The 27,145-nt window shown below is 44.0% G+C and overlaps 1 protein-coding gene across 17 annotated transcripts in view; it reads right to left on the bottom strand.

Moving 5' to 3' along the window:
• The window catches only part of DLG1 (discs large MAGUK scaffold protein 1), an 890,153-nt gene that overhangs the window by 364,101 nt on the left and 498,907 nt on the right, over window positions 1-27,145 (bottom strand). For all 17 annotated transcript variants that reach the window (XM_029615884.1, XM_029615888.1, XM_029615886.1 and 14 more), the window contains one exon: window positions 7,148-7,274. In XM_029615884.1, coding sequence (XP_029471744.1) covers window positions 7,148-7,274 — 127 coding nt within the window. The remainder of the gene's footprint in view (window positions 1-7,147; window positions 7,275-27,145) is intronic.

Here is a 27,145-nt window from a genome sequence, read left to right as displayed (position 1 = left end):
GGTAGGTAGCACATCGCTGGATGCCAGAAGGCTTTATGACACACTGGTTTCAGCCACACCAGAAGAAAGCAGCCTGTTAACATGGCATGAGCTCGGTCAGGGGTTTGGGAAAGTAACAGCTTGCTTGATTCTATTGCAGGTGAGGTAGTAAAGAGCACAGAAGGCCAAACTGGTCCTATGATAAGCAGTTAATTAGGAAAAGAGGGTTCATGGCTCAAACAAATGTAATACGCTATTGCTGTTTGCTAAACAAAGCTGCAGCCTTTATTTCATAAATGGTTGTTTTATATATTTAGGATGTCAACTTGCATTTTTTTGAGGCATGGGATAAGAATTGCCAGGAACATCATGACTACCTATAGTAATGACCATGCATTAAATACTGTATCTTAAGGCCTGTACCTAGGCCTTACAACAGACACATTCCAAACCAAATTTGTAATGCTCTCAGTCATGGTCAGATCTCCATTCTGTCAGCATGGATGGAAAACAAATATAAAAGTATATTTACTTAAAAATACGCATTTCTTTAGTTTGAAGAAAGCAGAGTGTAGAAAGGGACAAACCTGTGGCTAGCATGCCCAATTGAATAAGTCACCTGCAATTATTTTCTTTAAAAACAAAATTGTTATGGGGCATGATAGCTGAAACCCTTCAAGGAATGGATTAATCTGCTGTAGTAATAGCTGTTTTTGTAGGCAGGATAGCTAAGCTGTAGATGGCACCATTTGCTAAGCATGATAAAATGCATCTGAAATTTAAGAACCGTGTTTTCTCTTATGTTAAAAAGTTAAATCCTATTTCTTAGGCTAAGGATCCTCTGTTTAGAACTTATTGATTAATTATCTGATTAGAAAAGTTCCTTAAATTGAAAACAAGAGATCTGGACAACTGGGATGACAACTCATACAGGATATATTCCACTATGCTTCTAGTTCAAAGGAAATGTCTTGCCCCATTCGTAACCATCATCAAAGCTCAGCAGTAATGCCCTCCGTTCACTAGCATACCTTAATCCAGCTCAGAAGAAATTCACCTCCACATTACTTGTCTCTAAGAAAGCCCACGCCATAACACTAGTATGGAAGTCTCCTTTTGACTTCTTTGTAAGTAATCACTTACTTTTTATTATATAGTACCAATGTAGTAGAGGTTAGAATAACAATGTATAGCTAAACATGCTGCTTACTGATATAAAATGTTTTACCAAAAAAGTCCAAAGAACAAAAATTAGACAACACAACTGTATGTATACTACAATTATGTAGTATGTAACTGCTATGGTTCTATGTAAGAAATATACTATATCAGGGATGGCCAATTCCGATCCTCGAGAGCCACAAACAGGACAGGTTTTTGAGGATATCAAGAATGAATATGCATAAGAGACTTGCCTTCTTTGTACAGGGATATCTTTAATGCATATTAATTGTAAAATCATCCATTGTACCTGAAGACTGTAGGATAGCTAATGTAACCCCAATATTTAAAAAGGGCTCCAGGGGCGATCTGGGAAACTACAGAACGGTTAGCCTGACCTTCAGTGCCAGGAAAAATAGTGGAAAGTGTTCTAAACATCAAAATCACAGAACATATAGAAAGACATGGTTTAATGGAAGAAAGTCAGCATGGCTTTACCCAAGGCAAGTCTTGCCTCACAAATCTGCTTCACTTCTTTGAAGGAGTTAATAAACATGTGGATAAAGGTGAACCAGTAGATGTAGTATACTTGGATTTTCAGAAGGCGTTTGACAAAGTTCCTCATGAGAGGCTTCTAGGAAAAGTAAAAGTCATGGGATAGGTGGTGATGTCCTTTCGTGGATTGCAAACTGGCTAAAAGTCAGGAAACGGAGAGTAGGATTAAATGGACAATTTTCTCAGTGGAAGGGAGTGGGCAGTGGAGTGCCTCAGGGATCTGTATTGGGACCCTTACTTTTCAATATATTTATAAATGATCTGGAAAGAAATTCGACGAGTGAGATAATCAAATTTGCAGATGACACATAATTGTTCAGAGTAGTTAAATCACAAGCAGATTGTGATAAATTGCAGGAAGACCTTGTAAGACTGGAAAATTGGGCATCAAAATGGCAGATGAAATTTAATGTGGATAAGTGCAAGGTGATGCATAAAGGGAAAAATAACCCATGCTATAGTTACACAATGTTAGGTTCCATATTAGGTGCTACAACCCAAGAAAGAGATCTAGGCGTCATAGTGGATAACACATTGAAATTGTCGGTTCAGTGTGCTGCGGCAGTCAAAAAAGCAAACAATGTTGGGAATTATTAGAAAGGGAATGGTGAATAAAACGGAAAATGTCATAATGCCTCTGTATCGCTCCATGGTGAGACCGCACCTTGAACACTGTGTACAATTCTGGTCGCCGCATCTCAAAAAAGATATAATTGCGATGGAGAAGGTACAGAAAAGGGCTACCAAAATGATAAGGGGAATGGAACAGCTCCCCTATGAGGAAAGACTAAAGAGGTTAGGACTTTTCAGCTTGGAGAAGAGACGGCTGAGGCGGGATATGATAGAGGTGTTTAAAATCATGAGAGGTCTAGAACGGGTAGATATGAATCGGTTATTTACTCTTTCTGATAATAGAAAGATTAGGGGTCACTCCATGAAGTTAGCATGTGGCACATTTAAAACTAATCGAAGAAAGTTCTTTTTCACTCAACGCACAATTAAACTTTGGAATTTGTTGCCAGAGGATGTGGTTAGTGCAGTTAGTATAGCTGTGTTTAAAAAAGGATTGGATAAGTTCTCGGAGGAGAAGTCCATTACCTACTATTAAGTTGACTTAGAAAATAGCCACTGCTATTACTAGCAACAGTAACATGGAATAGACTTAGTTTTTGGGTACTTGCTAGGTTCTTATGGCCTGGATTGGCCACTGTTGGAAACAGGATGCTGGGCTTGATGGACCCTTTGTCTGACTCTGTATGGCATATTCTTATGTTCTTAGTCCCTTGCGTTATTCTTATCTGGCCATAGGGGTGATGTGGACTGTAGAAGCCATGTGGCCCAGCAGAGTTAGAAACTGATGGGCTGTAGCCGTTGTTTTTGCATGCAGAGATTTCGCTAATTTGGAGAGTGTGTCTGCGCAGTCTTTTAGTAGGAAGGCTTTTGTCAAGGTGGTGTTCAATTCTGCTCCAATGAAATGTAGAAGGCGAGATGGTATGAGATGGGATTTCTGGTAATTGATGAGAAATCCCAACGAGTGAAGCAGATTGATTGTGAGTTTGAGAGAGTCGAGAGCTCCTTCTTTCGACTGGTTCTTGATGAGCCAGTTGTCCAGATAAGGAAAAACGAGTATGCTTTTCTTGCGTAAATGGTCCGCTGCCACTTCTAGGCACTTTGTAAATACTCGGGGTGCCGATGCAAGTCCGAATGGCAGAACCCGGTATTAAAAGTGTTGATGACCCACCAGGAAATGCAGGAACTTGAGATGAGGAGGGAATATTGGAATGTGAGCGTAAGCATCTTGAAGAGCCAGAGAACAGAGCCAATCTCCTGCTTGAAGAAGAGGAAGCATGGTGCCTAGGGACACCATCCTGAATTTTTCTTTCCGTAGAAATTTGTTGAGATTTCGGAGGTCTAAGATAGGTCGTAGTCCTCCTATTTTCTTTGGAATGAGAAAATAGCGGGAGTAGAATCATCTGCCCTGCTGAGGTCGGGGAACAGGTTCTATGGCCCTGGCTCTCAATAGGGTGGATAATTCTGTTTGTAAAAGATTGGTATGATCCTTGTGTATCCAGAGGGAGTATGGTGGGGAATCTCTGGGTACTGTGAGAAAATTCAGATGGTAACCTTGTTTCACAATGGATAGTACCCCATGATCTGTTGTGATATTTGTCCAATTGGGTAGAAAGAATGAGATTCGGCCTCCAACTGGCAAGTGCTGGATTGGGTTCTTGGAGTGACTGCTGTTCTCTGGAAGGCTTTCAAATCCCCAATGCTGGGCCTGTCTGAGGGGGAGGTTGAGGACTAGATGCCTTTGGTTGCCTGGACTGACCTCTCTGGGAAGGCCTTCTTGTCCTACCATGAGGTGCTGGAGGGTAAAACATTTGTGGTCTATAATAAGGTTTTCTGGTACCTTTCCTGTTTGTTCGCCTTGCAGAAGATGGTGTTTCTGTAGCCACGATGGAAAGCTGGCGCAGAATTTCATTATGGTCCTTTAACTGGGCAACAGCATCTTGCACCTTTTCTCCAAAAAGGTTGTCACCAGTGCAAGGGAGGTCTGCTAATTCCTCCTGAATTTCCGGCCTGAGATCTGATGCCTATAGCCAGGCCCATCTTCTTGCACTAATACCTGTTGCTGCCATCTTGGAAGATGTCTCGAAACAGTCATAGGCCGCACGTACCTCGTGTTAACCTGCTTCTAGGCCTTTATGAATTATAGAATTGAAGGAATCTTGGTGTTGCTGTGGCAGAGATTCCGACAATTCCTGTTTCCATAAGTTTCGTTGGTATTGCGACATGTATAATTGGTATGATGCAATTCTAGAAACAAGCATGGAGTCTTGAAACATCTTTCTTCTCAGAGTATCCAGAAATTTCTGCTCCTTGCCAGGAGGTGTGGATGAATGTGGATGAATTCTTTTTGATCTTTTTTGGGCAGACTCAACCACCACAGATTGGTGTGGGAGCTGAGGCTTTTGAAACCCTGGTATGTGTTGGACTAAGTATGTAGCATCCGTCCGCTTGTTCACTGGTGGAATTGAACAAGGATGTTCCCACAATCTATGCTGAAGATCAACTAGGACTTCATGGACTGGGATGGCAAGTACTTCCTTGGGGGGGGGGGGGGATCTACAATCCGTAGAACCTTCAGAGTTTGCAGTTACACTATGTCCCGGGCCCAAACAAAGGACACACTTGACATGGGAGTCAGCAACTGACATTGTACGAGTGCAATTTGGGCATTTTTTTAATCCGGTTGCCATTACAAATAATTGTTTGAAGGCCGGACAGCTGTCGACGGCCTTCTGGCAACAAAACTCGATGGAATGGTATCGACCGCAAGAGAGTTTACTCAATGATCGTTGTAAAAACGGGAGATTCCTATGAAGGGGGAAAATTTTGAGAATTTTTAAAACCTTTTTCCGTGAGGAAAAAATGTGTGAAGAACCACACAGGGCGCCTTAACCACGAAGCTAACTGCAGCGTGGAAAAAAGAAGTCTAAAGAGAGACCCCTGTGGCTCGAGGGATAATGGTATGCTGGGCATGCTCAGTAGGTTCAGTGTGCCAGTCAAAAGTTTCTAGAAACTTTGATAGAAAGTTTTCCGTGATAGGGCTCCATCCAGTGATGTCACCCTTATGTGAGGACTATCATCCTGCTTGTCCTGGGATAAATCATCTTACCCAGCCAATGCTGACACAGACACAGAGAAGGCGATGGCTCCATTGCCCTTATAAGGCAAGCCGCATAAACATAATTACACCATACACAGTACAAACTGTCTTTATATGACTTAATTAGATCATGTTCCCTTAAAGACTCCTGCAAAAACTGCTTGTCCAGAAAGGACCCCCAATGGGGCTTGAACCAGCATAGACTGCAAGGTTGAGGACTGTAGTCTTAACCTCTAGGCCAGCCTAGTTAGTGAAACTTCTATGTCTCCGGCAGCATAACAGCACTGGGAGAACAAACGCCATCACATGCCCGCATAGGGCCATGGGTCCATACAGTAAGCGCACAAACAGTATGCGCCCAGACAGGATGCGCTCAAACATTAAGCACCCAAACAGTATGCATCCAAACATTAAGCATCCAAAGCGAGAATATTCCCAGATAGCATGAGCCCAGCATGTGCTCAGTATGCACTCATTGTGAGTTCAGCATGTGCTCAAATAGTACACTCACAATATGCAGACAGTATGTGCTCACCCATACCTCCCGCTCTTACATGCATCTGCACATTCATGTCAGTGCATTGCTATGCGGTGCGCACTCACTGGTGTGCGGGAAAACCATGCTGTCTCTGCCCTCCACACGAATGAAGAAAATCGAGCCTTACGAGCGAGGCCTAGCCAAAGGCTGCTCAACCCGCTGAGCTCACGCTGCCTGCTCTACACTAAACTCTTAAGGAAAGTGAAAGGGAATAAGGGATGCCGAACACTTAGCATCGAGGGAAGGAGACCCAGTAAGGAAGGAAGGGAAAAAAAACCTTCCCTAAACTTCCCCTTTTTTTTTTTCGGACCAGAGCTCTGCCCTCCTGGCTGAGAACAAGAACGGGTCTCTGGCTATGGGGGAGAGGGCACAAGTGAACACCGCCAAGAAATCCCTCTAGCTCCAACTGCTTTTTTTTTTTTTTTTTTTAAAGTCTACGCCTGAGGCAGGCTCCAGGACTAAAAACAACGCACAACTGAGGGAGGGACCTGCTGGTGTTGCCTCAGGAGCTCAAGCGGTGTTCAAAATACTTCAATCTTCTCTTTTTCTTTTTTTTTTTTTTTAACACAGGCAATTCCCAGAAGGGAAATGCATGTCTACCACCTGTTGAAGACAGAGAATACTGGCAGGCTGTCAGGGCGGGGCTATATGTCCCTGAATGCAGCTTTTACTCTGTTTCCATCTGCTGGTAGGTAAATAACCCACTTGTGTGGACTGAACTGCCTTAGTGAAGGGAAGTGGCAATTTCTGTCACTTTGTGTTTCAGAAAACAGTGAACACTGTCTCACTTCTGCTCTCACATCACCATTATGCTCTTCTACCCTTTCTACTCCTTGTTTCCTACTATAGAGTCTTACCTTTCTTGCATTTGCTAATAGTCTTCATTCTTCTCTTCTCTGCTGGGCATTAAGGTTATCCTCCCCTCAGCAATATAGTGCACCAGGCCCTCCATCTCACCTCTTCCCCACTTAGCTCTCTTACTCTTAACCCCTTCATTCCTTGTTTCTCTCTTCCTTTTGCTCCATCTCTTCTTCCCTTCACCTCTTTACTGTCTCTCCACCTTTATTCATTTTCTTCTCTCTTCTTCTTCGTCCACACACTAAAGTATGCATGTATATACATGAAGTGCCTTGATTTTTTTTTTTTTAATTAAGTGATTTGAATTATCAGAGGGGTTTTATATATTTCGTAAGTCTGATATGAATAAATGATTTTCTTCCTTAGTGTGGAAACAACTTATTTACCTTGTAAGCTCATCATCTCCTTGCATTCCTTTGGGGGTTGGGGAATATCTGCTTGGCGATGCTGGTGGTACAGGATGACTCAAGTAAGCAGGGGGACTGATATGATTATCCACTGGTTGAGAATATGCTAAAAGAGATAAATACATCTTATTGATTGAACAGAACTGTGAAAGAACTCCCTTTACACTAATATCTAAAAAAAAATTCTATACATTTTAAATAGCTATACATGATTACATTTCTATGCTGAAGGTGTACCTGGGTAAATCAGTGCAAGAACACATATACTTAACACAAGGTACACAAGTACTTGGGTGAGAAGGAATTTTCTAACAGAGATCTTACAGGCTGCTTGAAGCAGCACTTGAACACAGCTGAGTCCAAAGTTAATGGGGCTGAAAAAAATCAACCCTAAATATATGCTGCTGCTTTGGAATTACTAAAGTATCAGAGGAGGAAATTATTTTTTTTATTTTTTTTTAAGTAATGGCCCATAGTCTCTGACAAAGCTCTGCAGAGAAGATAATTAGCATTACACTATTTGTCAAATATACCTTTTTTTTTTTTTTTTTTTTTTTTTAAACTAAGCTCTCAAGGGTATGTAATGCTATGAAACAGCACTGTATTCCCAGTGAGGGAGGATTTCAACCTGACCAATTTAAGACAGCTATGTTGAAGTGTTGCTTCAAAAGAATATTCAGGCCATAAATCAATCTGCACCCAGGCATTATCAGTTTCATTAAATTTTCTATTATAAGGTATGTTGCTTAAAGGGCCCAACAAATATTAGTTACATTTAACAGGAAATCAGACAGAAAGCAATACACACATCAGGACTATAATCCTAGATACTATTACATCAATTTTTACCTTTTTTAACGAATCTCAGCAATTAAATAATAGGTACTTGATTTTTAATTCAAGGTATATCAAAATGAGATGTAGACGGCCAACTGTACAGTGTAAAAGTTTATTAGAGCTCCTTAAGGGTGGATCATTTGAGGTTTGAGTTTCAACAATGTCACAAACACTGGACAGGTTTTTATTTCAAGAGGTTCAGAGAGCCAACATTTTTTTTCTGTTTACATTCACCTAACTTGGCCTAAATATCTTTACTGGTAGAGTCTTTTAAACCTTTTAAATTATTGTACTTATTGACTATCTTTGCTGGGGTGAAAAGCAACATAGTAAAGTGGCTAGTCCTCCCCATCCCACAAATGAACCACCTTCATTAAATCTATAACCCATGGAGGAAGTGACGTCATCCCGCGGCAATGGCAGCTTGAGGGCCTAGCTCGCTCTAGCAGGGAAAGGCAAAGGCATGTAAATATTGCCCAAGGGCACCCCGCAGGATAAAACAAGCAGGGCACGCAGGGGGAAATGCCAGGCTTTGAATCGGCACGATCGTAGGCAGAAAGAGGCAGCCGGCAGTGTGTACGGGGAGGAGGAGGAGAGAACCCCGCGGGAGACTGTAACTACAAACATAAATGGAGTCGGACCACGTGGTGGGGTCCGGGATCGCGGCGGCTTACCTCCCCAGTGCCCCCAAAAAGGTATAGAATCTGCAGGATTCTAGCACCCCGAAGTCCAAGCCGTGCAGGGGCAACTTTTTCCCGAAGACCTGGGCAGCCGGCAGTGACAGAGCAGAGCTGGAGGAGCGAGCTCCGCGGGACGAGCAGGAAGACAAAATGGCGTCGGACCACGTGGTGGGGTCCGGGATCGCGGCGGCTTACCTCCCCAGTGCCCCCAAAAAGGTATAGAATCTGCAGGTTTCCAGCTCCCCGAAGTCCAAGCCGTGCAGGGGCAACTTTTTCCCGAAGACCTGGGTAGCCGGCAGTGACAGAGAAGAGCTGGAGGAGCGAGCTCCGCGGGACGAGAAGGCAGACAAAATGGCGTCGGACCATGTGGCAGGGCCCGGAGCAGCAGCGGAAAAATAACCCCAAGCAGTGAAAAAATAACCCCAAGCTCCAAGAGGCCCAGGAGTGCAGAGGTAACTGTGGGGAAGGAAGAGTATGGACTTTGGGACTGTTTTCATAGCTGGGTCTGAGCTGGATTGGAGAGGGTGTGAGCTGGAATATCAAAGAACCCCCCGGGGGGCGGCAGCAGTCAGAGTGACCCTGAAGCAGGATTCTGGGATGGAGGCTGTGGCGTAAAGGGGACCTGAGGCTGGGTCAGCTTAAGGCGGCAAAGAGGAAGCGAATGGCAGCCCGCAGGAAAATAATAGACTTATCAGCGTTTGCCTACAGTGAAACGATGGAAGGGGAGAAAGGAGCCCCGAGGGGGGACGAAGTGGATACCGTGGCAGCAGAGATAGCTGTTCCCGGGGGATCTCCTGTGGTAACGAATACGGAGAATAGCCCTACTAAGCAGGAACTGCAGACATGGTTGCAAGATATGAAACAGGAAATTATTCAAACCCTGAAACTGGAAATAAAGGAAAACATGGGGGCGCTTAGAGTGGAGGTAGAAGAGCTTGGAGAACGGGTACATGCGGTGGAGCAGAGTTTGGATGAGAAGGCCACTACCCTTGTGCAACACAATAAAGACATACAAAACTTGCAGCAGGTCACGGAGGACTTACTAACTAAATTAGAAGATTTGGAAAACCGGCAGCGTCGCTGCAATATTAGAATCTGCGGTATCCCGGAGGGGGAAGAAACAACGGATTATGGATTGGTTGTGCAAAATATTTGCAGGTCCCTCTTGAGCTCGGACGCGGAGAAACCATATGGGCAACCAATTCTTATTGATAGAGCTCACCGCGCGCTGGGTAAGCCCATTAATAACCAACCGCGGGACATTGTGGCCTGCCTGCATAACTTTAACGCCAAAGAACTGATCATGAATAAAGCACGAGGATTAGGGCGCATAGTGTGGAAAGGAGCAGAGATACAAATCTTCAGTGATGTGTCTGCGGTTACTCTGCAAAAAAGAAGGGCGATGAAAAATATTACTGAGACCCTGAAAGCGGAGAATGTGAGATATCGGTGGCTGTACCCGTTTGGAATTATGTTTAACATCAGTGGGAATTCCTGTGTAGCAAGGAGCCCGGAGGGAGCAGAAAAATTCCTGAGACAGCAGGGCATTGAAGTCAAAACACAAACGGCAGGGCAGCCGCCAACGAGAGGAGTTCCCACTCCCCGATGGCAACGAATGGGAAAGGGAGGCAAGAGGCTAAAACGCCAGGAGCTTGCCAAGGAAGGGGGGGGGGGGATCCAGCGAGGGTTGAGGAGGTTAATATGCTGTATTAGATTCTACCTATTCATTGCATGGGGGGAAATCCAGGTCATGGCGTTATGAATAGGGTGTAATGGGGAATGTAAGCTGGCTGGGGGGGGGATACCCATGGTATATAGGCGTAAGACCCAGCATTTCCGGTTAAAACTGTTATGTATTGGGGGTTGAATGTGTTAGTGGGTGCGTTGGGGGCATTTTATGATGTTTAAATATCTACTACATGCAAATGTTCAGGTTATGTTATGTTGCTAGGCGGGATGGGGTCATTCCTCCTATGATTTGGGTGAGGATGGGTTCCTCACGGATGGTGGCAGGAGTTGGGGGGAGGGGGGGAGGGAGGGGGAGGGAGGGGGGAGGGGAGGGTGGGGGGCGGGGGGTACATTCTTCTGGTGCATTGGAATGAAGGGGGTTGGGAGTATTTTTCAATTTATAAGTAGAGGTCGTATGTGGGGCGGTCCGAATGGCTAATTTGACTATAGTGTCTTTGAATGTGAAAGGGCTGAATCACCCAAGGAAGAGGCAATTGTTATTTAAGGATGCCAAAGCGCATAAGGCGCAGATATATTTCATACAAGAAACTCATCTGCTGAAGCGGGATGAGCGGTTATTGAGAGATGCTACATATCCACATGTTTTTCTGGCTTCTAATTGTGAGACTAGGAAGACATGTGGAGTGGGCATTATGCTGGGTAAAGACCTGAGGGTCGAGATCTTGGCTATTAGAAAGGACCGACAGGGCAGGTATATAGCTCTAGTGTTAAAAATTGACAATGTTCTGATGACCCTCATTAATGTATATGCCCCTAATCAAAACCAAGGGATGTTTTTTTATACAGCTGGAGCAATCACTTAGTGATTTTATCCAGGGCCCAGTGCTAGTTAGTGGGGATTTCAACACCACTATGTGCCCTACCTTGGATCACAGTGCTGGGAGGGGTGGAGGTAAAGGGCACCGAGAAAGGCTAAAAACTCTGATGGAGCATTAGGGGCTCCTGGATATTTGGAGAAAGGGACATCCCAAGGATAGGGATTATACCTTTTTCTCTAGAGTGCATGGGGTATACTCCCGCATAGATATGTGGCTGGGCAGTAAGAAATGGGTGGTGGATTGTGTAGAGTCGCAGATTGGCCAGATTGTCTGGTCAGATCATGCCCCAATGTATGGGACCTTTCGATTGATGCAGGAAGAAAGAGGGATGAAATATTGGCGGCTTAACGACAAGCTCCTTACGGATGCGAAAACTTATGAGACTCTGCGCCTAGATATTGAAGACTATTTTGAGAGAAATAATACAGGGGAAGTCCCTTCCCGGACGGTATGGGACTGCTTTAAAGCTGTAATGCGGGGGCGTTTGATAGCCAGGGCAGCAGCGAAACTGCGAGAAGAGAGGCAATATAAGCAGGAGTTGACAAAGGCCATTGGGCAGTTGGAAATGGAACATAAGAGAGCCGGGGGAGGGAGGGTCCTCCGAAAGTTGGATCAAAAACGTAATGAATTACGCACATTGTTGGATGGGGAGATCTTGGATAAGTTGGATAATAGAAGGGGGATCCACTTCTTGGAGGGCAACAAACCAGGCAAATGGCTAGCCGGGCAATTGAAACAACAAATAGCACAAAGCACCATTCTCAAAGTAAAGGCCCATAATGGTAGCATTCTTATGGAAAATAAGGGAATAAGGAATAGGTTTGCCCAATTCTATCAGCAGTTATATACGGAAGAGCTCCCTGTGACTGCCGAACAAATTGATGATTATCTGGGGCAGATCGCACTACCCAGTTTAGAGGAAAACCAAGTCCGAATTTTGGATATGCCAATTACCAGGGGGGAGATTTCTGATGCTATTACTAGTCTGAAAATTCACAAGGCCCCTGGGCTGGACGGATTTACAGGGCTGTTTTATAAAAAATATAAGGATCTGCTGGTCCCGCAGTTGCAAGAGGTATAAAATGATATGCTTGAGACTGCGGCCTTACCGGAAACCATGAGCCTGGCGGGGATCATGGTGTTGCCCAAGCCGGGCAAGGATAAAACGCTGTGCGGCTCTTATAGACCGATTTCCTTGCTTAATATAGACTTAAAGATTTTGGCTAAAGTGCTGGCTAGGCGATTAAATATGGTTTTACCCACCCTTATACAGCCCGATCAATCTGGGTTTATACAGGGCCGGCAAGCGGGGGATAACGTTCGAAAAGTAGTGAATTTTATGTGGGCCGCAAAAAAACAGGGGGTCCCCTTGGTCTTAATGGCGGTGGATGCGGAAAAGGCCTTCGACCGGGTGCACTGGGGGTTTTTGTTTGGGGTCATGCGAAAGGTGGGACTGGGGCATAATTTTCAACAATGGCTCAGAGCAATGTATACCAACCCTAAAGCTTGTGTCAAAGTGAATGGATATTACTCAGAGGCGTTTGCGCTGGGGAGGGGTACCAGACAGGGGTGCCCCCTATCCCCTCTCTTATTTGCTTTATTTATGGAGCCATTGGCTGCTATTATTCGCCAAAATGGGGATATAAGCGGATTGGATATAAGGGGAGAGAGTTCTAAAATCACGTTGTTCACAGATGACCTCCTGTTTACTGTGGCTCACCCTCAGCGTACCCTATCGATATTAGTTAAAGAAATGGACAGATTTAGTGGGATGTCTGGGTTCAAAGTCAACTTGACCAAAACCGAGATTTTGAATGTAACACTGCCGGAGGAGCAGATTCCGGCGCTACAGGCTGAATTTCCCTTCAAATGGGCCACGAAGGGGATAAAATATCTAGGGATCACAATGTCTGTACAGTGGCAGCAGTTGTTTAATCTCAACTATGTTCCCTTGATGAAGCAAATGACTAGAGACTTGGATATATGGTATCCTTATAAGTTGTCATGGTTGGGGAGAGTGGCAGTGATCAAAATGAACATATTACCAAGATGGTTGTATCTATTCCAATCGCTGCCGATAGAGGTACCATCGAAATTCTTATGATCCCTGCAGACCAAGGTGTTTCATTTTATATGGAGGAGAAGGCCACCGCGCATAGCGAGGAGGGTGTTGTATCGTCCCAGAGAGGAAGGAGGGCTAGCGGTTCCCAATTTTATTAAGTATTACCAAGCGGCGCAGCTCAGGGTCATACCGGAATGGTCTGCAGGGCGACGTTTAAAACTTTGGGCTCAATTGGAGCAAAGCTTGGGGGGGTATGACTCTACATATGAGGGTGTGGGGGCTCCCAATGAAAGGATACCCTAAAGAGGTAGAAAATCCTTTTACGCAGGCCACGCTAAAAGTTTGGAGTCAATGCCGGGGGAGGCTGACGGGGAAGGAGGTGGTGACTCCACTATTGCCTATTGGGCTGTATCAGCAACGATGTGGGGTATTTGAAGGGGGGGGGTCAGTCTGGATAGGTGGAGTAAGTGGGGGATTTTGCGATATGGACAATTGTTTCAGGACTCTCGCATCAAGTCCTTTGAGGAATTACAATGCCAATACGACCTTCCCAGTGGGGAGTATTACCGGTACCTCCAGATACGACATTGTCTGCTGGACCCTTATATTAAAGTGAATGTCAGCAGGCAATGCGTGGCGCCAGCACAGAGTCGTGGGAGCAGCCGCTTGTTTTTCACGGAGCTTCACAGACCGCTAAACAAACTTAACAAGTTGAACATTGCTGGCACAGTAATCAAATTCACTGTCACAACATCTAATGTTTCACTGGAATACCGGTCTCTCTTGCGCATATCCAGCCCTTGAAGAAGGAGCCAGCCTCCGAAACATCAGGATGTCGGCTGAGGCAAGACCGACTACAATTTTGAGATAAGTGAATATTGCAACAGTATCCACGTGATCATTTCAGCAACAATTGCACAGTGGACAGTGAGCACTACTGGACAGTAAGCACTACAAAAGTTTGCATTCCAACACTGGGGTACCTAATGATTTTTAAAGCCTACACATAGGCTTCACAGTCACGATAGCTGTGTTTTTTTACAGCATCGTATGAAGGTACACTCAGATTATTAACATCCATATAACAGGTCTCTTTTTGAATTAAGAATTAAAGGGGACCATTTCCAATATCTATGTTTGGTTATCTGAACAAGAACTGACCCGTCATCGATTCCAGAAGGCCTGGGAAAAGGACTTAAATTTAAATTGGACTGAGTCGCACTGGAATACTTGCTTCCTACAGGCATACCGGGGGACTATCTCGGCCAACATCATGGAGACTAATTACAAAGTATTGGCGAGGTGGTATTTGACGCCGGCCAAGTTGCACAAAATGTATCCAGCATAAGCTGAAACGTGCTGGAGGAACTGTACGCAAAAGGGGACATACCTACATATTTGGTGGGGTTGCACCAAAATAACATCGTTTTGGCAATGGATCCGGCAGGCGATAACACAGATGCTACATATCCCGGTGGCCTTTGAACCGGCATTCTTCTTGCTATCCGACTTTCCTGAGGTGTGGCCGAGGAGGGTGAGACAGTTGGTGCATCACGTGCTAAGTGCGGCGCGTCAAGAACTGGCAGCACACTGGAAACAGGACAGGCCGCCGGCTGCGGAGTCAGTTCTACAGCGGCTATGGATTATGCACTCGTGGTATTACATAAGGGCCCAACAACAGGATACAGTGGCAAAGCATGTCTTAATGTGGGAGCCCTTTCTACACTGGTATAATGCGCTTTGAGAAGTGGGAGAGCATGGGGGAAGTGTAAGCTCCCAAGGGGGAGGAGGTCCGGAGTGACTGGCTTATAAAGATTTGGTGACATTGCGGGGCCCATACGGGATGAGATGGCGGCCGCCAATACCAATACTCCCATAATTGGCGCACGTATCAACCAGGGAGAATGTCATGGGGGGGGGGGGGGGGGGGGGAGAAAAAGCATGGCAAGTCATTGGTTGTAACAGCTTTATTGTACGTTTTAATGCTTTGTATTTGCAAAGAATTTGGCTATGTTATTGTTTCAGTTGCCAATAAAATTTAACTAAAAAAAAAAAAAAAAATCTATAACCCATGGGTACCCAAACTGCGAACCTCAATTTTCTGAAGGGAAAAAAAAAAAAAGCACCATGGATGCAAGACTCTCCTCCCTCCTTTGACTCTTGCACAAGGGACGGGTTACTGCACAGGCACAGAGACAGGGTGGCAAGGAGAAATGGCTGCAGCAGGGAGTGGACCATAAGAAGAATGCAAAGTTCAACACTGTTCTCTATTTTGTCCCGGCCGCTACTCACACCACTATATCAGTGCCGCGCTGCAGTCCAAACAGCAGTAATAGGGACTGCCCAGAGGAACACAAAGAAAAAAAGGTTTGGCCATGTTGTCTCCTTCCCGCTGCCGCTTACACCATATCAGTACCATCACCAGGGCTGAAGCAGCAGCAGTGAGGACTGGGTCAGAAATATAATACAAAAAATATAAACTTCAGCCACATTCTTTCTTATATCTCTGCTCTTCTCACACCCCCATACCTGCACCTCGGGAGCCAGAGAGAAGCATCTATAGTGGGAATCAGGCCACAAAACAAACCAAAAAATAGGAGAAATCAGGTATGTTGGAGGGGGAGAGATGCAGGCAGCGCCAGGTGTGCTGGTGGGGAAAGATTGGGAGGTAAAACGGAACAAAGAAACCAGGTATGTTGGTGGGGGAGGGGGAATGCAGGTAGGGCTGGTGAGGGAAAAGTGGGATGGTGGCTGGTAAGAGGAAGGAGAGGAGAGCCCAGTGAATAAAACGTGTCAGGAGAGGAGGGGAGGGCAGTGTGAGTGGTGAGAAGAGTGTGACAGGAAGGCATTGGAGTAAAGGGGAGGGAGGAAGGATAGTGAAAGGGAGTACAAGTGAGAGGAAAAGAGACAAGGGGTTGAGGGAAAGGAGTGAAAAAGGGGAGGAAAGTAGAGAGAGCAAAAGAGTGTGGGGGCATGAGTGGGAGAGATTACATCACAAACACAACGCCCATAGGGGACAGATGCAGAGGAAGGTGGAAGGCAGGTGGTAGGGTTCCTTGAGGTGTGGCAGGATGGCCAATGTCAACAATTGTTAATGAAATCCGATATAACATGACTCTGCCCCCTACCTCCACAGCATTTTAAGTGTCTGAAGAGTTCAGGGTCTCCCCTTCCCACCTCAACACTAATGAAAACTCCAAACTCCACCCCCCCCCCCCAACACTCCTTCAGTTATTTGAAATATCACATGTGACCCCTGCTTTAACCAATAGAAACATCAGTATGGGAAAGCAGAGTTGCTTACCTGTACCAGGTGTTCTCACAGGACAGCAGGATGTTAGTCCTCACATATAGGTGACATCACAGGATTGAGCTCAATCACGGAACACTTTTGTCAAAGTTTCTAGAACTTTGACTGGCACCTACTGGGCATGCCCAGCATGGCACCAACCCTACATCCAGCAGGGGTCCCCCTTCAGTCTCGTCTTATAGTAAAGAGTACGTGCGAAAAAGAAAATAAGAAGACATAAGCGAACACAACTCCGCGGGGTGGCGGGCGAGTTTCGTGAGGACTAACATACTGCTGTCCCGTGAGAACACCTGTTACAGGTAAGCAACTCTGCTTTCTCATAGGACAAGCAGGATGGTAGTCCTCACATATGGGTGAGTACCGAGCTGAGGATGCCTGAGCAATGCACCAAATGCACCCAAAAGACATGCAACAGGCACAACAACGGGGGGTGGAATTTGTTAAGGAGGGCATCCTTAACAACGGGTTGGTAGAAGGATGTTGGGTAGTTAAAATGAAAACAAGCTGCGTAGAATAGATTGGCCAAAGATGAAATCTTGTCTGCCAGCCTTATCTAAGCAATAATGGGCTGTGAAGGTATGGCGAGAACTCCAGGTAGCAACCTTACAAATATCAGCAAGTGGCACTGAACGGGGTGCGCTACTGATGACGCCATGGCCCTGATAGTGTGTGCTTTCACATGGTCTTGCAGCGGAATGCCTGCTTGCTAGTAGCAAAAAGAAATACAGCCCGCTAACCAGGAGGAGAGGGTCTGCTTTCCCACAGGATTTCCCAATTTGATGGTGTCGAAAGAAACAAACAATTGAGTGGATTTCCTGTGGGCCGACGTGCGGTCTAGATTAGAAGGCTAGGGCACGTTTGCAGTCCAAGGAATGCAGAGAGCCTGTTCTCCTGGGTTTGAATGGGGCCTGGGAAAAAAGGTAGGTAGGATGATGGATTGATTAATATTAAATTCCGATACTACCTTTGGTAAAAACTTAGGGTGAGTGCGGAGCACTACCCTGTCAAGCAGAATTTTAGTGTAAGGCGGATAGGTAACTAAAGCCTGCAACTCACTAACTGCGAGCGGAGGTGATAGTGAGAAGAAAAACTACTTTCCAGGTGAGATAGCGGAGATCTCAAGCGTGGAGAGGCTCAAACGGAGGCTTCATGAGCCGCGTCAAAACCACGTTAAGGTCCCAAGCAGGGGCCTGAGGGCGCAGTTGAGGTTTTAAGTGGAGCAAGCCTCTCATGAAGCATGTTACTAAGGGTTGTGTTGAAATAGCAACATCCCCCACGCCCTTATGAAACGAGGCTACCACGCTGACATGCACCCTGATGGAGGAAGTTTCAGGCCTGACTCTGACAGGTGCCAGAGATAGTCCAGAAACTTCGCTGTGGAACAAGTGAAGTAGTCAATGGACATGGAAGTGCACCAGACTGTAAACCTCTTCCATTTAGAATGATAAGACCTTCTCGTGGAAGGCTTTCGTGAAGCTACCAGGACTCGGGACACCGACTCTGAAAGGTTATGAGGTTGGAGTATTAACCTTTCAACATCCAGGCAGTCAGAGATAGGACCTGGAAGTTGGGGTGGCACAGATATCCATCGTTCTGAGTTATCAGAAGCGGATCCTTCCCCAGAGGAATGTGCCGGCGTACTGATTGGGAACCACACCTGGCATGGCCAGTGAGGGCCTATCAGAATCATTACGCCCTTGTCCCTCCGTAACTTCACGAGAGTCTTCGATATGAGTGGAAATGGAGGGTACGCATAGAGGAGACCCGCTGGCCCACGAGAGGGCGAAAGCATCCCTCGGTTGCGAGTGGTGGCTGCGAGTTAGAGAGCAGAACTTTTCTACTTTGCGATTGTGGACTGACGCAAAGAGGTCTATGTGAGCGTAACCCCAATGTTGGAATATTGTGTCCGCTACCGTGGGGTTGAGAGACAACTCGTGCGGATGAAATGTGTGACTCAACTTGTCCGCCAACACATTCTCCACGCCCGGCAAGTAGGTGGCTGTGAGGTACATCGAGTGGGAAAGGGCCCACGCCCATATCTGTGCAGCTTCCTGACACAGGAGGTAGGAGCCCGTTCCCCCTTGCTTGCTGATGTACCACATTGCCACCTGATTGTTGGTTTGAATCAAGATGGCCTTGTTTGAAAGGCAATCCTGAAAAACCTTGAGGGCATATCTGATCGCCCAAAGTTCCATGAAATTTATCTGATGTTTGGCTTCCTCTGGAGACCAGGTTCCCTGAGTCTGTAGGTCGCCGACATGCGCACCCCACCCTAGGTTGGAGGTGTCTGTTGTCAAGGTAATTTGAGGTTCTGGAGCCTGCAATGGAAGGCCTTGAAGTAGATTGGAGTGTTGTATCCACCAGGCCAGCGACAGGCGGAGCTGTGTGGTGACGTGAACAATGCTGGACATTGGTTGACAAGCTTGAACCCACTGGGATTTTAGGGTCCACTGCAATACTCTCATGGCTAGGCGGGCCATCGGAGTGACATGCACCGCGGATGCCATGTGACCCAGCAGTATGAGGAAGTGACAAGCAGTTGAGGATACTCTAGTCTATAGATGATGTGCCAGAGAGGTCAGGGTGAAAGCCCGATCCTGAGGAAGGAAGGCTTTCGCCTGTATAGTGTTTAGGTCGGCCCCTATAAAGGATAGGGTTTGGGATGCAACTATCTTGGATTTGGGATAGTTAATTAGAAACCCTAGGGAGATCAGGGTATGGAGAGTGAGATGCAAGGATGTCAATGCGGCTTGTTGGGTCGGAGTCCTTATCAATCAATCATTGAGATAAGGGTAGACATGGATACCCTGACTCCTGAGGAAGGCTGAGATCACCACGAGGCACTTGGTAAAGACTCGTGGAGCAGACGCTAGGCCGAACGGTAGTACACGGTACTGGAAGTGACGAGGGCAGACAAGGAATAGTCTTGGAGATCCAGACAGCACAGCCAATCTCCTTTTTGTAGAAGAGGAAGTAGAGAGCCCAAGGTTACCATCTTGAACTTTTCCCTTTGTAGATTCTTGTTTAGGGTGCGAAGGTCCAGGATTGGACTAACGCCACCTGACTTTTTTGGGATGAGGAAATACCGGGAATAGAACCCCTGCCCCTGTTGGGAGAGGGGCACTAGTTCTATTGCCCGGGACTGGAGGAGGGTTGAAGCCTCCTGTTCTAGAAGAGGAGAGTGGTCGGATAATCCCCATGTCAGCCGAGGTGGGGAGTCCGCCGGTACAGTCAGGAAGTTGAGATGGTAATCCTGAGTGACTAACGCAAGTACCCAGTGATCGGTGGTGACTGTGTGCCAAATGTCGGTGAAGTGGCACAATCGACCACCGACAGGTACAGATGGAAGAGGAAGTTGGCATATGCTCTCCAGGGTGGAGTCAAAACCCTGATGCTGGTCCTGGCTGAGGAGCTGGCTGGGTCTTCTGAGGTCGGGATTGTCTGGACTGACTCTTTTGATAAGGCTTGGAAGGGTGACCTCGGGAAGTCGGAGGATAATACCTTCTTGATTTGTAGGCCGGCCGCTTAGAGTCTTGCCTGAATGTCCTCTTGGAGGTAGACGAGAAATCAGCTGGCACTGAAGAAAGTTGTCGCAGCGTTTCATGGTGGTTCTTTAGCTGCGCAACAGTCTCCTGGATTTTGTCTCTGAAGAGATTATCACCAGCACAGGGCAGGTCAGCCAATCTGTCCTGTACCTCTGGTCTTAGGTCAGAGGATTTCAACCAGGTCCACCTTCTTGCACTAATCCCCACTGTGGTCCAAGAAAACAAAGAGGTAGGCGATCTATGGTACCGTCAGGTGAACACAGAAAGAATAGATGCCTTAATCTTTTTCGAAACTTTATTGATGCAGAGACGTTCCTAGTAAATTGCCCGACTCAGGCCGAGTTTCGCGGCTTCACAGCCGCTGCCTCAGGGGCTACAAATAAGCAATCATCATTAAACAAATAAATATCTCACAGCAAACCATATTATTAAGATCTTATAAATATTAAAAAGAAATTTATAAAAGTTAATAAAAATCCTTTTTAAACATTGTAAAGATCTAAAAATGAAACAACAAATCTACTGATACTTGATAAAGACCCAACAAGCACAATAAAAGGAGAAATAGATACTTTGCTTAAAATTGCAAGTGATAGAGGTTCTCTCACTAGTAAGGAAATAAGTTATCTAAAAGTCGACAATCCAATTATGCCTACTTTGTATATTCTACCTAAGGTGCACAAGTCCTTATTAGATCCCCCTGGGAGACCGATAGTTTCAGCGATAGGATCCCTATTAGAACCGCTCTCTTCATTTTTAGATATTTTCCTTAAAAATCATGTGTCAGAAGCATCAAGTTACATCCGGGATTCTTCAGATTTCATTCTCACATTAGAAACAGTGGAGATTTCCGATGAATCAAATGATGATATTATTATGGTGACGTTAGACATTGAGTCATTATACACAAATATACCCCAAGCTGCAGCATTAGAAATTCTAACACAATTTTTTCAGACTCGTACAACACATAAGCGTATTCCAAGCGAATTTTTGAATGAATTAGCAATACTGGCATTGACAAAAAACTATTTCAGTTTTGATAGGAAAATCTATCAACAAATCAAAGGAGTCGCAATGGGGGCAAAGATGGCACCCTCAGTAGCGAACCTCTATGTTGCACATTTTGAAAAAGTTAATTTGAGATTACATACATTCTCCAGTAATATACTTCTTTGGAAAAGATTTATTGACGACGTTTTTTTGCTGTGGAAAGGAAGTATTGAAAGATTGTTTGAGTTTTTCAACTGGCTTAATTCATTAGACCTTAACCTTAGGTTTACTATGAATCACAGTAAGTCATCTATCTCATTTTTAGATATACAAATATCTTTAATAGACAGTAAATTTGTGACTGATATATTTAGAAAGCCTACTGATACAAATAAATTGTTACACTACACCAGTAGTCACAATAGATCTTTGTTGAAAAATCTTCCCTACTCACAGTTTTTGAGACTAAGACGTTTATGTACTACTGAGGAAATTTTTGGTAAAAGATCAATACAGATGAAACAGAGATTTTTAGATAAGGATTATCCGTTGCATTTTGTTCAGAATGGTTTAAATAAAGCAAAAAAACAAGACAGGCGTGTTCTACTTAAAGGAGAGAAGAAATCTGAAAGAGTTAGTGATCGTTGTGTTTGTCCTATCACGTTTACACATTTGTCACATCATATCAGCACTATACTAAGGAAGTTTTGGCTGATAGTACAAGTATTACCATCTTTTAAGAATAAGGAAATCATGATAGCTAACAAAAGAGATAAAAATCTTAAAGACATACTGGCACCCTCTGCTTTACCTAGGAAGATTGTTCACGATAAAAGACCGCCCGGACATCGTCCATGCGGGAATTGCATAGTATGTAAAGTGAATATGAAGACTAATTCTTTAAAGATACCTGGATGTAATGCAGATTCTAAACTTTTTTCCTTCACTAATTGTAAAAGCAAGGGTGTGGTATATACAGCTATCTGCCTATGTAACAAACTATACATTGGTAAAACTATCAGAGAATTCAATAAACGGATTTTAGAACACAAAAGTAGTATCAAAAGAAAGATAAGTTCAAAACCTTTGGTCGATCATTCCATTGAAAACGGTCACAAATTTGAAGATTTTAAATTCTGTGTAATCCAACCACCACATTTGAGCTGGAGAGGTGGTGATCTAGATAAACTACTATTACAAATCGAGCAGAAATATATTTTTCAATTTAATACTTTAACACCACATGGTCTAAATATGGAGTCTGATTTGTCAGTATTTCTTTAATTTATGCTTTCATGCCATTTGTATTCATTTTTATGGTCCATGTATGCTGCCAATTGAGAACAACGACTATACACATATGTGGAATATTTGTTAAGAGTTATATTCATCATATATGCATTTTTAAATACTTCTAAGGGATTTAAAAAAAAAATATTTTTTTTTGTTAATTGATAATGTTACACACCACACCTATAGATGTAATGGATGATAGGCATTATTCGAACAATAGTAATCTTTTAGTAGTTCTATATTTTTATTTGTTTTATAATTGAAGATAGTACTTCAATAGAGAGTATTCATAAAGATTGCAGCGCACGTATCAATGAAGCTAGCAGAACCGGGACATTAACCACGCCCAGTGTTCGCAGTCTTGAAGTTAATAGAACCAGGACATAGACCACGCCCACTTTCTGGTTGACAGTTTGCGATACTTTCAAAAAACATTCCAAATAATCATTTTTATACATGAATATAGTTTTTAATCTACAATCTTGAATGGATATTATTTATATATTTTTTTTTTTTTAATTTCTTACATTTACTGTTTTTTGGCGCCAAATTGTTTTTTTAAAAATGGCCACCGTGATGAGACCTGCATTAGTTGCATAGCAGAGACTGCGGTTTGCCACATAAGTTTGCATTTGGACCTATTGCTCTGAAGGTATTTATTTGAGATCCATGGATATCATTTCCGGTATCTGATGTTGTGGTTTTTGCTTTATACATTGTTAGTAGCAGAATTATCATTAGTATTGATTTTAGCGGGAGTTTTTTAACAACATGTTCCGGTGCCTCTCTGCTTCTCCCCTCTTTTCATTTATTTTTGGACGAATAGCGATGCTTACAGTCTCACTAAAATAGTTAATAGAATGTTGTATGTGCGCTGCTGTTGTTAGTTTTAAAATTGAGTTTTTAAATATATAATAGAAGGTAGTACTTCCATAGACCGCAGTGTACTTTTTCAGAGAAGGTGTCCGCATCGGGACATTAAACACGCCCACTGGCTGATTGACTTCATTTAATATTTTACTGATGGATTCTAAATATTCGACTTCTATATATAAATATAGTTTTTACTCGAGTAAACTTTCATTTTTACTTTATATTTATTAATTTCTTGGCGCCATAACTGTAGTTTCAATAAGGGCTACCAAGACGCTGTTTGCACTGGGTGCACTGCAGTTTGCTGCACTGCTTTTAATTTTTAGAAGTATTGACTTTTTTTGTTATATACATTAATATTACAGATCCATTTTTTATCACATGTCCCGTTTTTTACCCTTTTTCACCCCTTCTCCATGATGTTAAACTCATTAGCAATAATGATAAAAGAAATATAATTTGAATGTGAGGTATGGAAATGGAGCTGATAGAAGATCGAGTGTGTGCTGCAGTTGCTATTAATACTCTCTTGTTATGTTTAAAATACGGTAAAACAACTAAATAAAAATTATGTATGTTATGTAAATTTTAGATTAACAGAGGATTGATTAAGCAAGGTTACCATTGGTAGTACTGTTAATCTATTTAAGGTTATGCTATCAATTAAAATGCTGATATAAGATACAATGTATAACAACATTTAAAATTTGTATGCTATTTGTTGTGCCATAGTTAAAAGATTTGGTGTGGTGAACTAATGGTTTTGGCATGAAATGTGATTAATTATACTTCTATGCCATTTTTAAATTTGCATATATGAATGATTAGAATTTTTATGAAATTTACATATGGTGTTATAGTGGTTGTTTCTTCTTTTTTAGTTCTTTTAATTGTTTTACCATCGCTGGCATTTTTTGATTTGAGTGGATCATATGATACCAATGATTTGAATTTTGGAGGTAAAGTATTGTCTAATGTCAATGTCTAAGGTCATTGTTGTTTTTTAATTATTTAATTGTTTTTTATTTTATTTATGTATTTGATTCTATCAGTAGATTTGTTATTTCATTTTTAGATCTTTACAATGTTTAAAAAGGATTTTTATTAACTTTTATAAATTTCTTTTTAATATTTATAAGATCTTAATAATATGGTTTGCTGGGAGATATTTATTTGTTTAATGATGATTGCTTATTTGTAGCCCCTGAGGCAGCGGCTGTGAAGCCGCGAAACTCGGCCTGAGTCGAGCAATTTACTAGGAACGTCTCTGCATCAATAAAGTTTCGAAAAAGATTAAGGCATCTATTCTTTCTGTGTTCACCTAATCCCCACTGTGGACACCCTAGAGGCAGTGTCAAATATGTCGTACGTAGCGCGGTCCCTCATGCTTGCCCGCATCCAGGCCTTTTTGAGCCAGAGCAATAAGCTCATCCTGTAATTGGTCAGGTAAAGATTCAGAGAAATCCTGGATCTTCTTAAAAAGATTTCTGTTATACTGGGTCATGTATAACTGATAGGAAGCAATGCTAGATATAAGCATTGAGCCATGAAAGACTCGTCTGTCAAAAGCATCTAGGGATTTCTGCTCCTTCCCTGGAGGTATGAGGTTTGGAATGCTGTGCCTTTTTCTGGGCTGATTCCACAACCACAGAGTGATGATCCAGTTGTGATCTTTGAAACCCAGAAGCTGACACAAGATTGGTGGCATCTGTCATACGGTTGACAGACAGAACAGAACCTGGGTGCTCCCAATTCCTCTTTAGGAGATAAATTAGGATTTCATGAATAGGAATAGACATGATTTCCTTAGGAGCATCAAGAAACTGGAGTACTTCCAGCATCTTGTGTCTTGAATCCTCTTCTGTCTGAAGCTGAAATGGAATTGTCTCAGACATTTCTTTAATGAAATTAATAAAGGACAGATCCTCTGGAGGAGAACGCCTTCTCTCTTCAGGAGGAGAGGGCTCTGAAGGCAGATCATCTGTATCCTGGGAAGAATCATCAGTCCAAGGATCATAAGGTTGATGACCAGCTCCCTGAGGATCTTCAGAGGTGAGAAATGGCGTTATTCCTGAAGGGCCAAGGCCTAGGCATCGACGGCATCGATGGTGGCACCGATGGAACCGGCGACATCGATGGATGAGTCGGTGGCAGAATTCCAGACGGCGGTATGGGTATCTGTGTTTCTTCGTCTTCCGATGACAAAGGTATCGGCATCGAAGGAAGAGGATATACCGGTGTCCTTGGTTCCAGTGGTGGAAGGGCACCGATCAACGCATCCAGTCTACTCAGTAGTGGTGCAAGCGCCGTGGGAATCGAATTGGTGACAGGCGCGGGCACCGGTATCGATGGAGGTTGGAAACCCTGCAGTGCTTTACCGATGGCCTCTTGGATCATCCGATCCAATTCCCCATGGAAGCCTGGGGCATGTAACCCCGGCTCCGGAGTAAGAGGCAATAGAGGCGTAGCTGGAGAGTCCACCGGTAAAAGTGGAATCTCGGTTCCCTGCACCGATGAAGGTAGGGAACGCCTCGGTGACCCGGTCACAGAGGAGGATGGAGCCTTCTCTGGACGGGATTTCTTTATTGGTGGCTTTGTCAACGCCGATGCAGAGGGCTTGCTGGGATCAGCGGACTGAGCCTTCCGATGCCGGTGTCGACGCTTTTCACGATGTTCTCCTAGGTCCTTCTCCTGAGGCGATGAGGAAGAAGTCGACACCTTCGGAGTAGGCGATGCCAGTCGGGCAGCACTGGTGTCCCGCTGCTGGCAAGAGGTCGATGGCACCGGCTCAGACGAAGTCAAAGCAGTCGATGGAGTTGGGGGTTTTGAATGAAAAAGAAATTCCACCTTCTCTAAGCGGGCTTTATGGCCCTTTGGCATCATTTGGGCATATTTGGTGCAAGTTAGGGTATCATGGCCGGGCCCCAAACACAATACACAAACTCTATGCGGGTTTGTGATGGACATTGTCCAAGGACAATCGGGGCACAGACGAAAACCCGACGCCATGGCTTCGACAACAATTTAGCTGCAGTGAGGTTGATGGCCGGTAGGCCCCGAAGGGAAAACTCAACAGGAATAGACCGCAAACGAGGGTAAAGCCTTACCTTTTGACCGCGAGGTACAGATATTGATAGGGGGACCCCCCTATGGGGTACAATTTTTTTGAAAATTTTTAAATAAAAAAAAAAAGAGACTGAAGGGGGACCCCTGCTGGATGCAGGGGTCCCCCTTCAGTCTCCGTGATTCGGTTCCATCCTGTGATGTCACCCATATGTGAGGACTACCATCCTGCTTGTCCTGTGAGAAAGAAAGCATTTAAAGCTCATTCACAAGTGCCTTTTGTGTTAGTTACATAACTGTTTCCCCAGAGAAAACAAAGAGCTCATGAATAGAGCAGTTAATTTATTAGTGCATTACAGAAAAAAGACTACATGTCAAACTGAATAAAACATGAAGATTATAAAACAAGACAATACAATACAATAATATTAAACTCAAGGATGTCAGTTACAGAACATAAAATTAGAATGTTTGCCTTGTAAAGACAAATATAGCATTCATTTTACAGAACAGAGAAGGTATTGTGCAAGTTATGTGTCTTCCATGGTAAGAAACATACTGACAAAAGTTCAGAGGTGTCAGCTATACTCCAACGGGATTTCAATTAATCCATGTATCCAAAAGATGGGTGATGACAACTGAATATGTCAAAGGCCTAGATACCAACAATTAGTAGATTCTGAATAGCACACCAGACACCCCAATGTAAAATAAAACAATTGTTCTAATAATTTAATTCCACAATGGTCAGTCA

The sequence above is a fragment of the Rhinatrema bivittatum genome, chromosome 9 (genome assembly GCF_901001135.1).
Source record: "Rhinatrema bivittatum chromosome 9, aRhiBiv1.1, whole genome shotgun sequence".
NCBI lineage: Eukaryota > Metazoa > Chordata > Amphibia > Gymnophiona > Rhinatrematidae > Rhinatrema > Rhinatrema bivittatum.
Note: the sequence above shows the minus strand (reverse complement) of the source record. Positions and strands in the feature narration are given on the sequence as shown.